We start from the raw sequence: 11,567 nt of genomic DNA, 5'->3' as shown, positions 1-11,567 counted from the left end.
ATTTCTCCCCAAAAAAACTGCATTAGCAGAAACTAACTATGGTCCGTTTGTTTGCTAGCTAGGGCCAATCTATGGGCAAAAAATGAGCGAAATCGATTTTTCGACTTGTGCCGTTGTTTGGTCCATAGTTATGGGCACTGGCTCTTAACAACAACTGCTTCTGACGTAGTGGATGTACTTGAGCTTATCTCAATGAGTTGCTTCCCTCTCTAGTAGCGTGAGAACAAACTGTACAATCGCTATAAGTGGCGTTTATCAATTATCAGAACTGATAATAAGACATACGAAGGAGGAGTTGAATAGCTGAGAGAGAGAGAGAGAGATGATGTAGGAGAGTTGAACTTTGTAACAGTCTTTTCAAGTCCGTAAATTGTTTCGTGTTTAATTTTCTTCCTATCTTGAGTGAGTGAACTGTCGCGAAGAGATTTAAAAGTGAACTCTATTGGCTTAAGGTGGCTGACAACACTTTTCAGCATTTCTTAAGGAAATTTATCTCGTTACTGATGGCATCAAAAAAATTCCCAATCTTGACATAACATGTAACTGTGGCAGAGGTATGCCTTCTAAGAGCAATCAAAATTTGAGCTTTAAGTGCTGGTAACTCAAAAACGAGTTCTGTGACGCCCATTTTACTATTGTCGAATTGTAAGCAGCATCCTTTCACAAATTTTAAACAAATTTTTGGTTGGGGGCAGTTTTAGAGCCGCCTTAAATCTGCGAAAAATTCGTGTCTCAGAACCCTCTCCCACACTGTTTTCAACCTGGGCAAAAAAGTTGTATTTCACTTAAAATTCCAGCTACGATAATGTTATTAAATGGGGGGTCATCGGAGCCATTTTTGAGTGATAAGTATTTAAAGTTAAAAACGGGTCTTTTAACGGGCTGTGCTGTTGCTGTGGTGACCTTTTGCGTCACGAAAATGACCATAACTTGTTTACCAATGATCGGACATTTGATTGATGCTATTATCATGGCATCGACTGAAAAGGAGCGGTAGCATCGATAAAATCAGTTAATCGATAAAATAAAATCACTCTTTTTAGTGGGAAGCACTACTGGGGTTAGAATATTGGGAAAGGAACTTCAAGTAAGCGAAAGGCTAGTTCTTGATCGAAAACGTGGCCTTCAGAGGTCAATATTTTCGTCAGCTAGACACAATATGATGACATACTAAAAGATCGTAACTGAATCTGTTAAACTTTTCATCGTTAATTCCGTTAACTTCGTATAGGGGTAGCTGAGGGCGCGTATGGACTCCCTTGCAGGGTAAGCGAGGCAAGTGGCCCTTTGAAAATACTAAGAAATTGCCTCTTTTCCACTTCCCGTAGATTTCTTTGTTACCTCTTGTGTTTTGGTCCTTCACATATTCTTGGGCGTAGGGAAAGTAAAAAAAAAAACAATGGCGTCGTGTGTTGTGGTTTTCTTCCAGACGGCAAAATTCTGTACTTAGAACCAAAACGCACCTTAAAGGATGGTGCCTACTTTTGTTCAGTAGTGTGCACACGTTCAGCGCATCACGCAAGGTATGTTTTTTACACCCAGTCCTTTGAAACTTATCAAATGTAATAAGCAATGATGATATGTTGATTCTTGGCTTTTAATGTTGAATTATAAATGCCCAAACAAAAGCGTTGTTTACCGTTTTTATGGCTCTAATTTTAATTTTCTTGAATTTCCTTCGGTAAAAATTTCCAAAATTTTTACAGCACATTGAATACGGCGGGATACTAATTTTAAACGCGAAAAAAAGTAGGGTTTGCACTGGCAGTTTCTCAGATTTTTTCAAAGTTATGTTTTTTAGCGCTACAAAAAAACTGGTCAGATACATTTCGCTGAAAAAAGAGCTCCAACTTTAGTAAAATATTTATTGCCAGTCTGCCAAATTAAACGGAATTTCACCGTAGGAAACGCGAGAAAATTCATTGTCAGTTTTGCTTTTTGTGCTCATGTTGACATCATTAAATATCAAAAAACACTGACGTTTTCCTTTGAGCGCGCACAGATTAGTTAAACACTACCAAGTACACGACTAAAATGAAAGCAAAATTTTCCTACTGTGACCAAATCAAGTTTAATGAACCTGTACTTAAACCATGAACACCAGAATAGCAGCATATCGCTAACCACGAACTGCTTTCAGCTGAAAAACTAGTTGTTATCTGTCGAAAATTATACTGAAATCCAGCTGTAAAAATGAACCTACAGAGGGCGTAGTGCGCGCGCAAAACAAGGGCAGATACGCAAATGTTTTACTTTACTGGGGAAGTAACAGGAAAAAATGTAACGGGCACCGTAAAAGTTTTCAAAAAAAGATCGATAACTTCAAAAAACGCGTGGTTACCCCTACATTTTATGTTATGACATGGAAGTGGCAAGCCTATTCAACGCGTGATTATTTTCTGGTTGAGAGCAAAAGGTCTTTAGACCGTATTTTGGCTGAACCAGAGGAAGGCTGTCAGTGACGCTGAAAGCGCTGTTGCAACGATTTGGTATTAAAAACATACCAAAAATGGTTTTTATGTTACCATTTACCATGTGGTTTTAAGATCTTTATAAACGTGGTTGCTTTTCTGTATGTAAAGGCGAATTGTAAGGAAATCTGTGAAGAAATATCCTTTCCTTCTTTTTCAGAAAATTGTTGACATCAGCATTTTTGTTGAGATTCAAGGCTAATTATCTCGAAAAAAAATGCGTGGCTACCCCAATTTTTCTTTGTGGATTCCAATAGCCCTTGCAAAGATCTACGTTTTCGCGTGGTCTTAACCTGGCGCAAAAACCTTTGTATTTAGCCGGCACCGTCCTCAAAGAGTTCGAAATGGTAAGGAATAAGCATCAAGAAGACTCGACCGATGGTTAAGACGGAGATAATGACTTAGAGGCAATGATATCGTCTTTCGGCTTGCAAGAAGATATGAATCAAAGGTCTTCCTGAAATACACTTAAACCAAAACCGCGCTACTGACCACTGTGGTCAGGTTTAAAATGGACTTTCTCGTCTACGGTATCGAGATATCGGAAGTTCAACCGAAGGTATCGCTTATTAAATTAGCGTTTTCTTCTAGAGGAATTCATTCATCCTCATCGGGCCCATGAGGACTCTAGAGGCCGGTACTAGAGGAATTGTTTTGGTGTTACTTAAATAAACTTGTCAGCTGACTTTTGCGTTCTTGATAGAGGCACAACAACACTCATTCGGATAACACAAATATACTTTGGGAGAACGCTTATATCCAAGTCACAATTTTTATGAACACGATCTTGATGGCGATCACCTATTTATAATTAAGTGAAGCTTGCTGACTTCGCACTTTCCGTTCGGAACCGCTTGTCTTGATAAGTAAAGACAGCTTAGATATATTGATTCAACTGAGGCCTTGAGCTATTATATTTTTATTCCAGGCTTTCACCGTTCTACGGCATCATCAGAGAATGAAAGAAAATATTCAACAGTGTGTAATATAAAAGTGGTGTAGGTGACGCGAATGATTAGAATATATATTAAGGACAATGAGCGTAAATATGGTGATGGAATATATGATAATATGGACAATCGCTAATGAGTATAAGTGATAAAGCAGTTCAAAGTAAAGAAGTTCAAGACAAAATAAAATAAAAGTTCTCTGAGTTCTTCAAACGTTTACTAAAGGAAAATTATTTACAGATCAAAAGAGGATCTAATTTCAAATATCAGGTAAAATAGCATGACAATTAAAACTCACAGAGTTGCTTAAAAATGCTGGAAAAGGTTGCGAGCCACCTTAAAAAGTGAAAGCTGACATCTTACGTTAAATATTCTCTATTTAGAATCCAAGCAATCTCGTTAGGTCAAGGTCAAGGGCCTGTTGCCGAGAAAATGATAGCTAATGCTACTAAGACGGGAGACTGGGTCTTCCTTCAGGTAAGAATTTAGATCAGAATTTGTCACTCGTTCAGAATCGGGCTAACGAACAAACATGGAAACGAGCTGTAGTGCGCAACAGAAGCTAATCAAGATCTACCCATCGCTTTTCGTTCTTTTCTTTTGCTTCAAGGTCTGATTGGTTTATTTTATCGTCATGATTGGCCGTGATGTCTTATTGACTTGCGTGGTTCATTTTCTAGAATTGCCATCTTGCTGCTTCCTGGATGTTGGCAATGGAAACCCTTATAAAGAACCTGTCGTCGCCCGAAGCGGAAGTACATGAAGAGTTCCGGCTGTTTCTGAGCTCCATGCCCAGCAAGTCTTTCCCAGTAACGGTGTTACAGAACAGTGTTAAAGTGACGAATGAGCCGCCGAAGGGACTCAGAGCTAATGCTAAGAGAGCATTTGGAGAACTCAGCTCAGATACCTTTGAAAACCACAGTAAGATTCAGTCTCTTCGTAGCCTTCACTTGGCTCTACAGACAATGCTTTCCTCCTCAGCTATCAACTCTTGAAAAGGAATTGTGGGATTTACTGACAGAAGTAAATCAAGTACATGACTTCACGTGTGCTTTGCCTTTATAGTACCCCTTCATGTATCTCACACAGTTAGAGTGTGTTTACATTTGAGAGCTCCTATCGATGACTACATGATTTCATAGCGCGCTTGCATTGGGGTCACCTATGGTAGGTGGCTCACGTGACGCCATCTTGGGTTGGTTGACGAAAACTAGGCAAGCGCTAACCGTTCTAGACTGCCTGGAAAGTGATTTCATGCCCCAACGGGTGGTCGTTCATGGTTTACATAAACTGGTGCGAGTTTCATACCAAACCGAAAATTTCGACCCCATAGAGCAACCGTATTACACTTGGTCAGGTTAATATCGTGTGAACGAATATAGAGTCAAACGAGCAAACCGGAATCTGTTATCTTGAACCTTGTTGTTTTCCAAAGACATGAGCGCGCAGGCCAAAACGCGCCAGACTCTACACAGTATGTTCCTGGTGAACGCCTAGTCTGTTTCAGGCTCTCAAATGTTAAGGGTAAGCTCAAAGTATAGGCAATGAAAAAAAGAAACGTGAATGGTGACTCTTCCCAAGCGTCCGTCTTTCCATACTTGGGTTTTTTGCTCTTTGTTTGTGTGTGTGTTTTCCCCTTTGTTCTCGATATTTTTGTTGGTTTTTTTTTTTAGTTTCGTGTGCTGGAGCAGTTTAATTTAACGTGATGCATGATCCTATTTGATTGATATATTTGTATGTGCTCCTTAGTTCTTGGTGTTACGTGGCGGAAGCTTGTGTTTGGAATTTGTTTCTTCCACGCCATTATTCAGGAGAGAAAGAAGTTTGGTCCCCTTGGTTGGAACATTAAGGTGATTGCTGACAGTTTCGTACCTTATACAATAACGTCACACGAAAGTCACCTCTTGGTGAAATAACCATTCCACAAGAAATGAGAAAAAGATCACTCTCTCCAACTCCTCTTTTTTCTATTTTTCTGAGCCAGTGTTCTATAATGCTTGACTGCTTTTTGATCTCATCTTTTCCTCCTTAGTACGAGTTCAATGACTCTGATCGTGAAAGTGCACTTGACAATCTAAAGATGTTCTTAGCAGAAGGACAGATTCCATGGGACGCGCTCACGTTCATCACAGGGGAGGTAACGTTAAACACCGAAAACGATCAAATATTTCAGTTACAATTTAACAAACGGCAATGTCTTACTCACAACCTAGTGACCCATATTCGTGATTCCCAAAGATTAGACCCTGATCCATCGCAGATCGCGTTACCGCCGTGTTATTCTATGATAGCTATTTTATACTCCTAGTTGAGAAAGTCACTGAGAGTGAACTAACGCGTTTTAGGCCGCCTAATAAGGACAGTGTCCAGGCTTGAACTCCAGATCTCTTCTCTGACGCGCTAAATACTGTTTTTCACAGATCACATATGGAGGTCGAGTTACCGATGCTTGGGATCAGCGATGTTTGACTACAATCCTCGGCAGATTCTTTTCACCAACAATTCTGGACGATGGTTACAAGTTTTCACAATCAGGTAAAGCTCATAATTATATAAACAATTAACTAAAGATTCATTTTAACATAACGACTTCTTCATCTTGCAATGTTATGGTGGTTGTAATGCTGTAATACTGGCAATAGGGCTTAAAGAGATTTCATTTTCCAACAAGTTTTTGCAACATTATAGTCATTAGAGCCACTATGAAAATGTAAATCTCAAATGTTTTCATATCGTGATTATTAACATCGTTGTAAAAATAGTTCTCTGCATAATCAAACCAGTTCAATCAATCAATCAATCAATATACTTAACGTGGTCGGTACGCTTAGCTGAAAAGCTAGTTTACAGGTACGCCACGAAAAAAAAGACAAAAGAAAAAAAAAAACAAAAACAGAAAAAAGAAATTATAAGAACCTTTTGAAGGTATATAAATTTAAATAAATTAAGATTAAGAACTAGCTAATATTAAATATAAGAAGTAACAATGTAGTCACAAGTAAAATATACAAGAAAATATGAACATTAAAAGCTGTAAAAATTGATTAAGGATAGATCCACTTCGCACTCAGAGTCCCGTGAGATCTAATGTTTTTAAGTTGTTTTTAAAAGTAGTGTCCGTTTGTATCTTTCGAGATTCGTCCGGTATACCGCTCTACAATTTCGATGCAGCGTATCTCCATGATCTTAAGCCGAAAGATGTTGATTGTACTTTTGGAAGGTCCAGTATTGTGGTGTTCCTAAGGTTATAAGTGGAGCACCTTACTGTCATAAGATCACGTAAACTTGCTGGTCCTGCATAGCTGGCCAGTATCTTGAAAACAGTGGACAATATTTTCGCTAATCGCTGTTCACGAAGACTTGAGAGACCGATACGCTGACAAAGTTCCTCATAAGGCGAGGACTTATCTCTAAAAACAAAACGGAGCGCTCGTTTGTTCACCATCTCTAACTTGTCAGCTGACTTCTTATTACAGAAGTGCCACGTTTCGAAGCAGTAATTAAAGTGTGGTAGAATAAAACCTTGGAAAGATCCCTTCTAGTCTCAAAAGGCAACAGTTTCTGCATCCTTTTTAATACAGCGATAACCACCACTTTTCTCCAGGACCAAATGAGAAGTTAGTGTAGACGAGGGAGGGGTCTCTCTAGACTGATGAAAAGTTTGTAATGATCTTACGAAACGATGACAGTCCCCCTGTAACAGTTCTTGTATGATATTACTAGGTATCTACTTTCCTCCTGGATTTGACTCGTTACCTGAATACAGAGACTACATTGACAGTTTGCCCATTGCTGACGAGCCAGAGGTTTTTGGGATGCACAACAATGCAAACATCGCTTTTCAGGTAACAAATATTAATTACTAACAAAAATAATTCATCACATTCTACCCACAAATTCGACACTTCTTAGAGATTGAATCAAGGAACATGATAAATGTCACCTCTGTGGAGAAAGACAAACGTTAACCCATCTTTTTGTTACCTGTTCTGAAGCTCGGCTTTTTTGGTCTCTCTTTACTAATTGGTGGAGCTCCAAAAATGGAGATAGGATCACTCTCGATGAAAATAATAATAATAATAATAATAATAATAATAATAATAATAATAATAATAATAATAATAATATATAATAATAATATATGGCGTGACAGATAACTTCGCTCGTCATCTTGGCTTAAACGTCTGCATGATTATAGCCAAATATTTATATACTACCTCAAGAAAAGAAGAAGAGTTTTATTTCGATGCTTTCTTCGCGATTTTGACAAACAAAATTAAAATTGAGGAACAAAAATCTAAATCACAAATTAATATGTGAGAAAGCCTCCTATAGTAGCTAACCCCCAACATGAAAGATATTAACAAATTGTAATGTAAGATATTATTATAACGTAAGACATTAACAAATTGTAAATAACGTTAGTATTGTGCGTTTTTTTAGTATTGTTAAATTGTAAGTTACTTTAACATTGTAAGTATCAGGTAATTTTTGTATGTAATGTAATGTAATGTAAGATATTACAATAAAAAAAATTCTTTCGACGAAAAAAAAAAATTAATTACTAACAGTAACTCTTTTTCTGTGTCCTTTTAGGTTAAGGTTTTGGTATGTTTATGTCGGTTTTGTTAACTTCTGCATATCTACTCATGAATTTAAACGGCCGGTCAAGTCCACTGATGGGAAGCAGTCCTAAAGATACCAATAACTAACTCGGACAAAAATTGATATGAGACTAACAGACTTTTCGTGAGAGAACAAACCTGTAAGCACTCTATGTTTTTACGCTTTATTGCAGACGCAAGAGACCAATGCCCTCATTACTGCCGTGTTAGAGGTGCAGCCACGTTTAGCCAGTGGAGGAAGTGGTAAAACAAGTGATGAGATTGTATTTGAACTGGCTGAAAGCATTCTCTCTAAGTTGCCTCTTTTACTGGACATGGAGAAAGCAGATAAATCTATGTTTGAGGCAAGAATATTCAGTCTTTTTAAGTAGCACATTTCGTTATTGTTTTGACCTGTTTTGACACTTATGGTTTACAGAATTTCACTTGGGGCAAACTACGCCAGTTTCAATTCTCACGTTGTGATTGTGATTTCAGACTGATGCAAAAGGTCGTGTAAACTCTCTGACTACTGTGCTTGGACAAGAGGTTGACCGGTTTAACTCTCTTCTGAAAGTTATCAAGGTAACCCAGTAACCCTCCACAAACTCCCCTTTCACAATTTTCGGTACAGGTTTTCTCGTATTTTTTATAATTTACCTTGGGACAATTTTCGTGATATGTTCAGCTTCTTAGGTCTCAATACTTGTACACTTTTGTTGTAAAATGGTACAGAGAAGTTAGGAAGGAATCCAGTGGAGATTTTGCCTATGTTCACTGGAGAAACTCATTTTTGAAAATTCCTAAAACTGACGGTGAAATGTTTCGCCTTTCGACAACGTTCTCTGAAAAATTTCAATACACAATCAAACAGATAAGTGAATAGGATAAAGAAAATCATCAATTAAGAGATGTTGTCTTGATGCACGACCAGTTTCTCGGGACTAACATTAAAGAGATGTATGGCCGTCAGTAATGAGAATTAATATTTCGAGGCTACCAGACCGTAACAAGCGTAACCACCATTGTGATGTTTCTATAGAGTGCGTTCATTGTCACGCAATAAAAAATAAAATCAAAAACCATTCAGTGGATAAAGTCAAGAAATTGCGATATTATAGACGATAAATAAAGAAGACAGTTCTCCAAGTTTAAGGTGTGTGCGTTGTCCCAAAGTTGAGATATTCGTCAAAATGATCCGCGCAAAATTATAGAGCCTAGTACGGAGCCGTCATGTTGGTGGGCCTCCTTAGTTCTCCAATATGGTGGTCGTAAAATAGTGTAATCATCTGGAACTTACTTTGGCTATCTAGTCGAACCGAACCAAAAAGACATTCACACAAACACTTTTCAATCAGTGGATAAAGTGAGTACTTTAACTCCTAAAATGGCTAAAAATCACGAGAAAAGTGTATATTTTTCGACAAACGCGATCGTAGCTTTATGTCACGCACCGCCATAATTCCGAAATTCAAACTGCGCTGGTTCCCAAACAAAGGACGCTATTGAGCTGGAAAGTGGTAAACAGCTATAAATCTTGTACCTCTTATGCCTGATGAGGATAGAACCTTATAGTGGCTCTTTAGGTTTGGATTGGAGAATTTGATGACGTCACGTGAACACACTCTATATAACATCTTTAAAACAATGGAAATTTTAAAGACAGTCTTTTTGATATGTTGCTTCTTTCCCTTCCTAGACGTCACTACAGCAGCTCCAGAAAGCCATCAAGGGACTGGTAGTGATGTCACTGGAGTTGGATAAAGTTTATACAAACTTCTTGAATAATCAGGTCAGTTGGAGTTTATAAATTTGTTGTGTGTGCGGTTTTTTTGTTTGTTTTGCATAAAACGGTATATAACTTTTGTGTTTAAGGTTCCGGCAATGTGGTCGAACGCTGCTTACCCTTCATTAAAACCTCTTGGATCCTGGGTCAAGGATTTACTGCTCAGATGCATGTTTATTGAAGTAAGTAATGTCCTCTTAGTTCAGAGTCCTGCCTTTGTTTGTGCGCATGACGTTATATCCTGAGAACCCTTCCTTTCTAGATTCTCGACTTGTAATCCAATTCATTTGTGTTGAGAAGGCCCTATTGGGCTTTGCGAGGGAAGAGAGTGACGTTTGTGGTAATTTTCCTCCCCTGTAGGAGATTCGATACGATACTCTTGTTTCAAACAATTAGCGCCAAAAAATGACTTCGCTTGGACTGAAACCAACAGTGGCGGTTATCGTGAATTGAATTTAGACTATTTTCTTCTTGCCTTATTATGACAGCAATGGATTTTACATGGCGCCCCGAAGTCGTTTTGGATTTCCGGTTTCTTCTATCCTCAGGGTAGGTGCTTATAGCAAACCTGTATTATTCAAGTTATGTTATATGTTTGCATGAACCTCTGCTCAGAGGGACTGGACAGTTTTTGGCAAACCTTCGCTAAAACGAAGTCTGTCCCTTTCTTACCCTTCAATCAGTATAAGCTACGAGCACCCGCGGGCAGTCCTTCAAAAGTGTACACATTCAGTCAGGCGTCCACTTTCAGCCTTAGTCTACTGGATTGAAAAACAAATACTGAGGGTACGGTGAAATATAAACTAGGATATTTCTCGGTAAAACTTTTAAATCCATCTCTGGCTGAAACGATTAAAAAAAATTACAAGCTTTCGACTGCCTGAACTACAGTCTTCGACGGGTGAAATGTGAATGACAAGAAACGAAGAAAAGGAAAAAAATTGAATTTAAAATGCGTGAGATAGCGAAATTACAAAAGTGCAAATTATGGATGTTGGTAAAAAAAAATGTCATATTATCCAGGTAGTGGACATGAATTGTTGTCCGCATTGGGAGTCAGTTTGGTATGTCACGCTTCCAGTGTCTTTCTTGTTCTAAAACCACCTTTATCAATGATAGAAGTGATAATCATAGATCATTTCTCCTCGGAAAAATTTTCTTTTTTCTCCTCACTTGTACGCTTGATAATGTATCGATTTTGCAAGGAACAAACAGATGTTGATGGTTTTGGGGGAATTTTGCCAGGTTTTCTGACCGGCACACTCCAGAACCACGCCCGTAAGTACAATCTACCAATTGACCAGCTGTCGTTCCACTTCAACGTGTTGCCTCACTACCGCAATCAAGAGGAAGTCAGCGAGGCGCGCTTAAAACTCGGTCCAGACGACACTCTGTCAATGGATGAGGAGATAGAGTCGCCTGAGGACGGAGTACTGGTACACGGTCTATTTATAGACGCAGCTCGCTGGGACGATGAGAAAATGATGCTGGGAGATGCTCTTGATGGCGAAATGAACCCGGTAAACATTCTTTACTAACACTATTAGTTGGCATTTCGTTGTTCTAGCGAGGATATGCCATATTATAGTTGTTGGCTGTTATTCCAATAAACCAAATGGCAATTGCAGTCATTTCATGTGTACAAAGTACCGACCACGTATTTTGGTATAGATCTCTTGGAATGTCGGTAAAACCATAATCATTTAATCTGCACGTAATATAAATTTAATCTGCATCGTAGCAGTTTCCCTCCGGA

General features: G+C 38.5%; 1 protein-coding gene across 2 annotated transcripts in view; it reads left to right on the top strand.

Moving 5' to 3' along the window:
• The window catches only part of LOC110045185 (dynein axonemal heavy chain 6-like), a 103,321-nt gene that overhangs the window by 91,102 nt on the left and 652 nt on the right, over positions 1-11,567 (top strand). For both annotated transcript variants that reach the window (XM_089275940.1, XM_089275941.1), the window contains 12 exons: positions 3,805-3,898; positions 4,102-4,342; positions 5,171-5,271; positions 5,454-5,558; positions 5,842-5,956; positions 7,145-7,266; positions 8,220-8,390; positions 8,524-8,610; positions 9,725-9,817; positions 9,901-9,993; positions 10,300-10,360; positions 11,057-11,331. In XM_089275940.1, coding sequence (XP_089132066.1) covers positions 3,805-3,898; positions 4,102-4,342; positions 5,171-5,271; positions 5,454-5,558; positions 5,842-5,956; positions 7,145-7,266; positions 8,220-8,390; positions 8,524-8,610; positions 9,725-9,817; positions 9,901-9,993; positions 10,300-10,360; positions 11,057-11,331 — 1,558 coding nt within the window. The remainder of the gene's footprint in view (positions 1-3,804; positions 3,899-4,101; positions 4,343-5,170; positions 5,272-5,453; positions 5,559-5,841; positions 5,957-7,144; positions 7,267-8,219; positions 8,391-8,523; positions 8,611-9,724; positions 9,818-9,900; positions 9,994-10,299; positions 10,361-11,056; positions 11,332-11,567) is intronic.

This window comes from Orbicella faveolata, unplaced genomic scaffold (genome assembly GCF_042242905.1).
Source record: "Orbicella faveolata isolate gen_17 unplaced genomic scaffold, um_ofav_v1 contig_4, whole genome shotgun sequence".
Classification (NCBI taxonomy): Eukaryota; Metazoa; Cnidaria; class Anthozoa; order Scleractinia; family Merulinidae; genus Orbicella; species Orbicella faveolata.
Note: the sequence above shows the minus strand (reverse complement) of the source record. Positions and strands in the feature narration are given on the sequence as shown.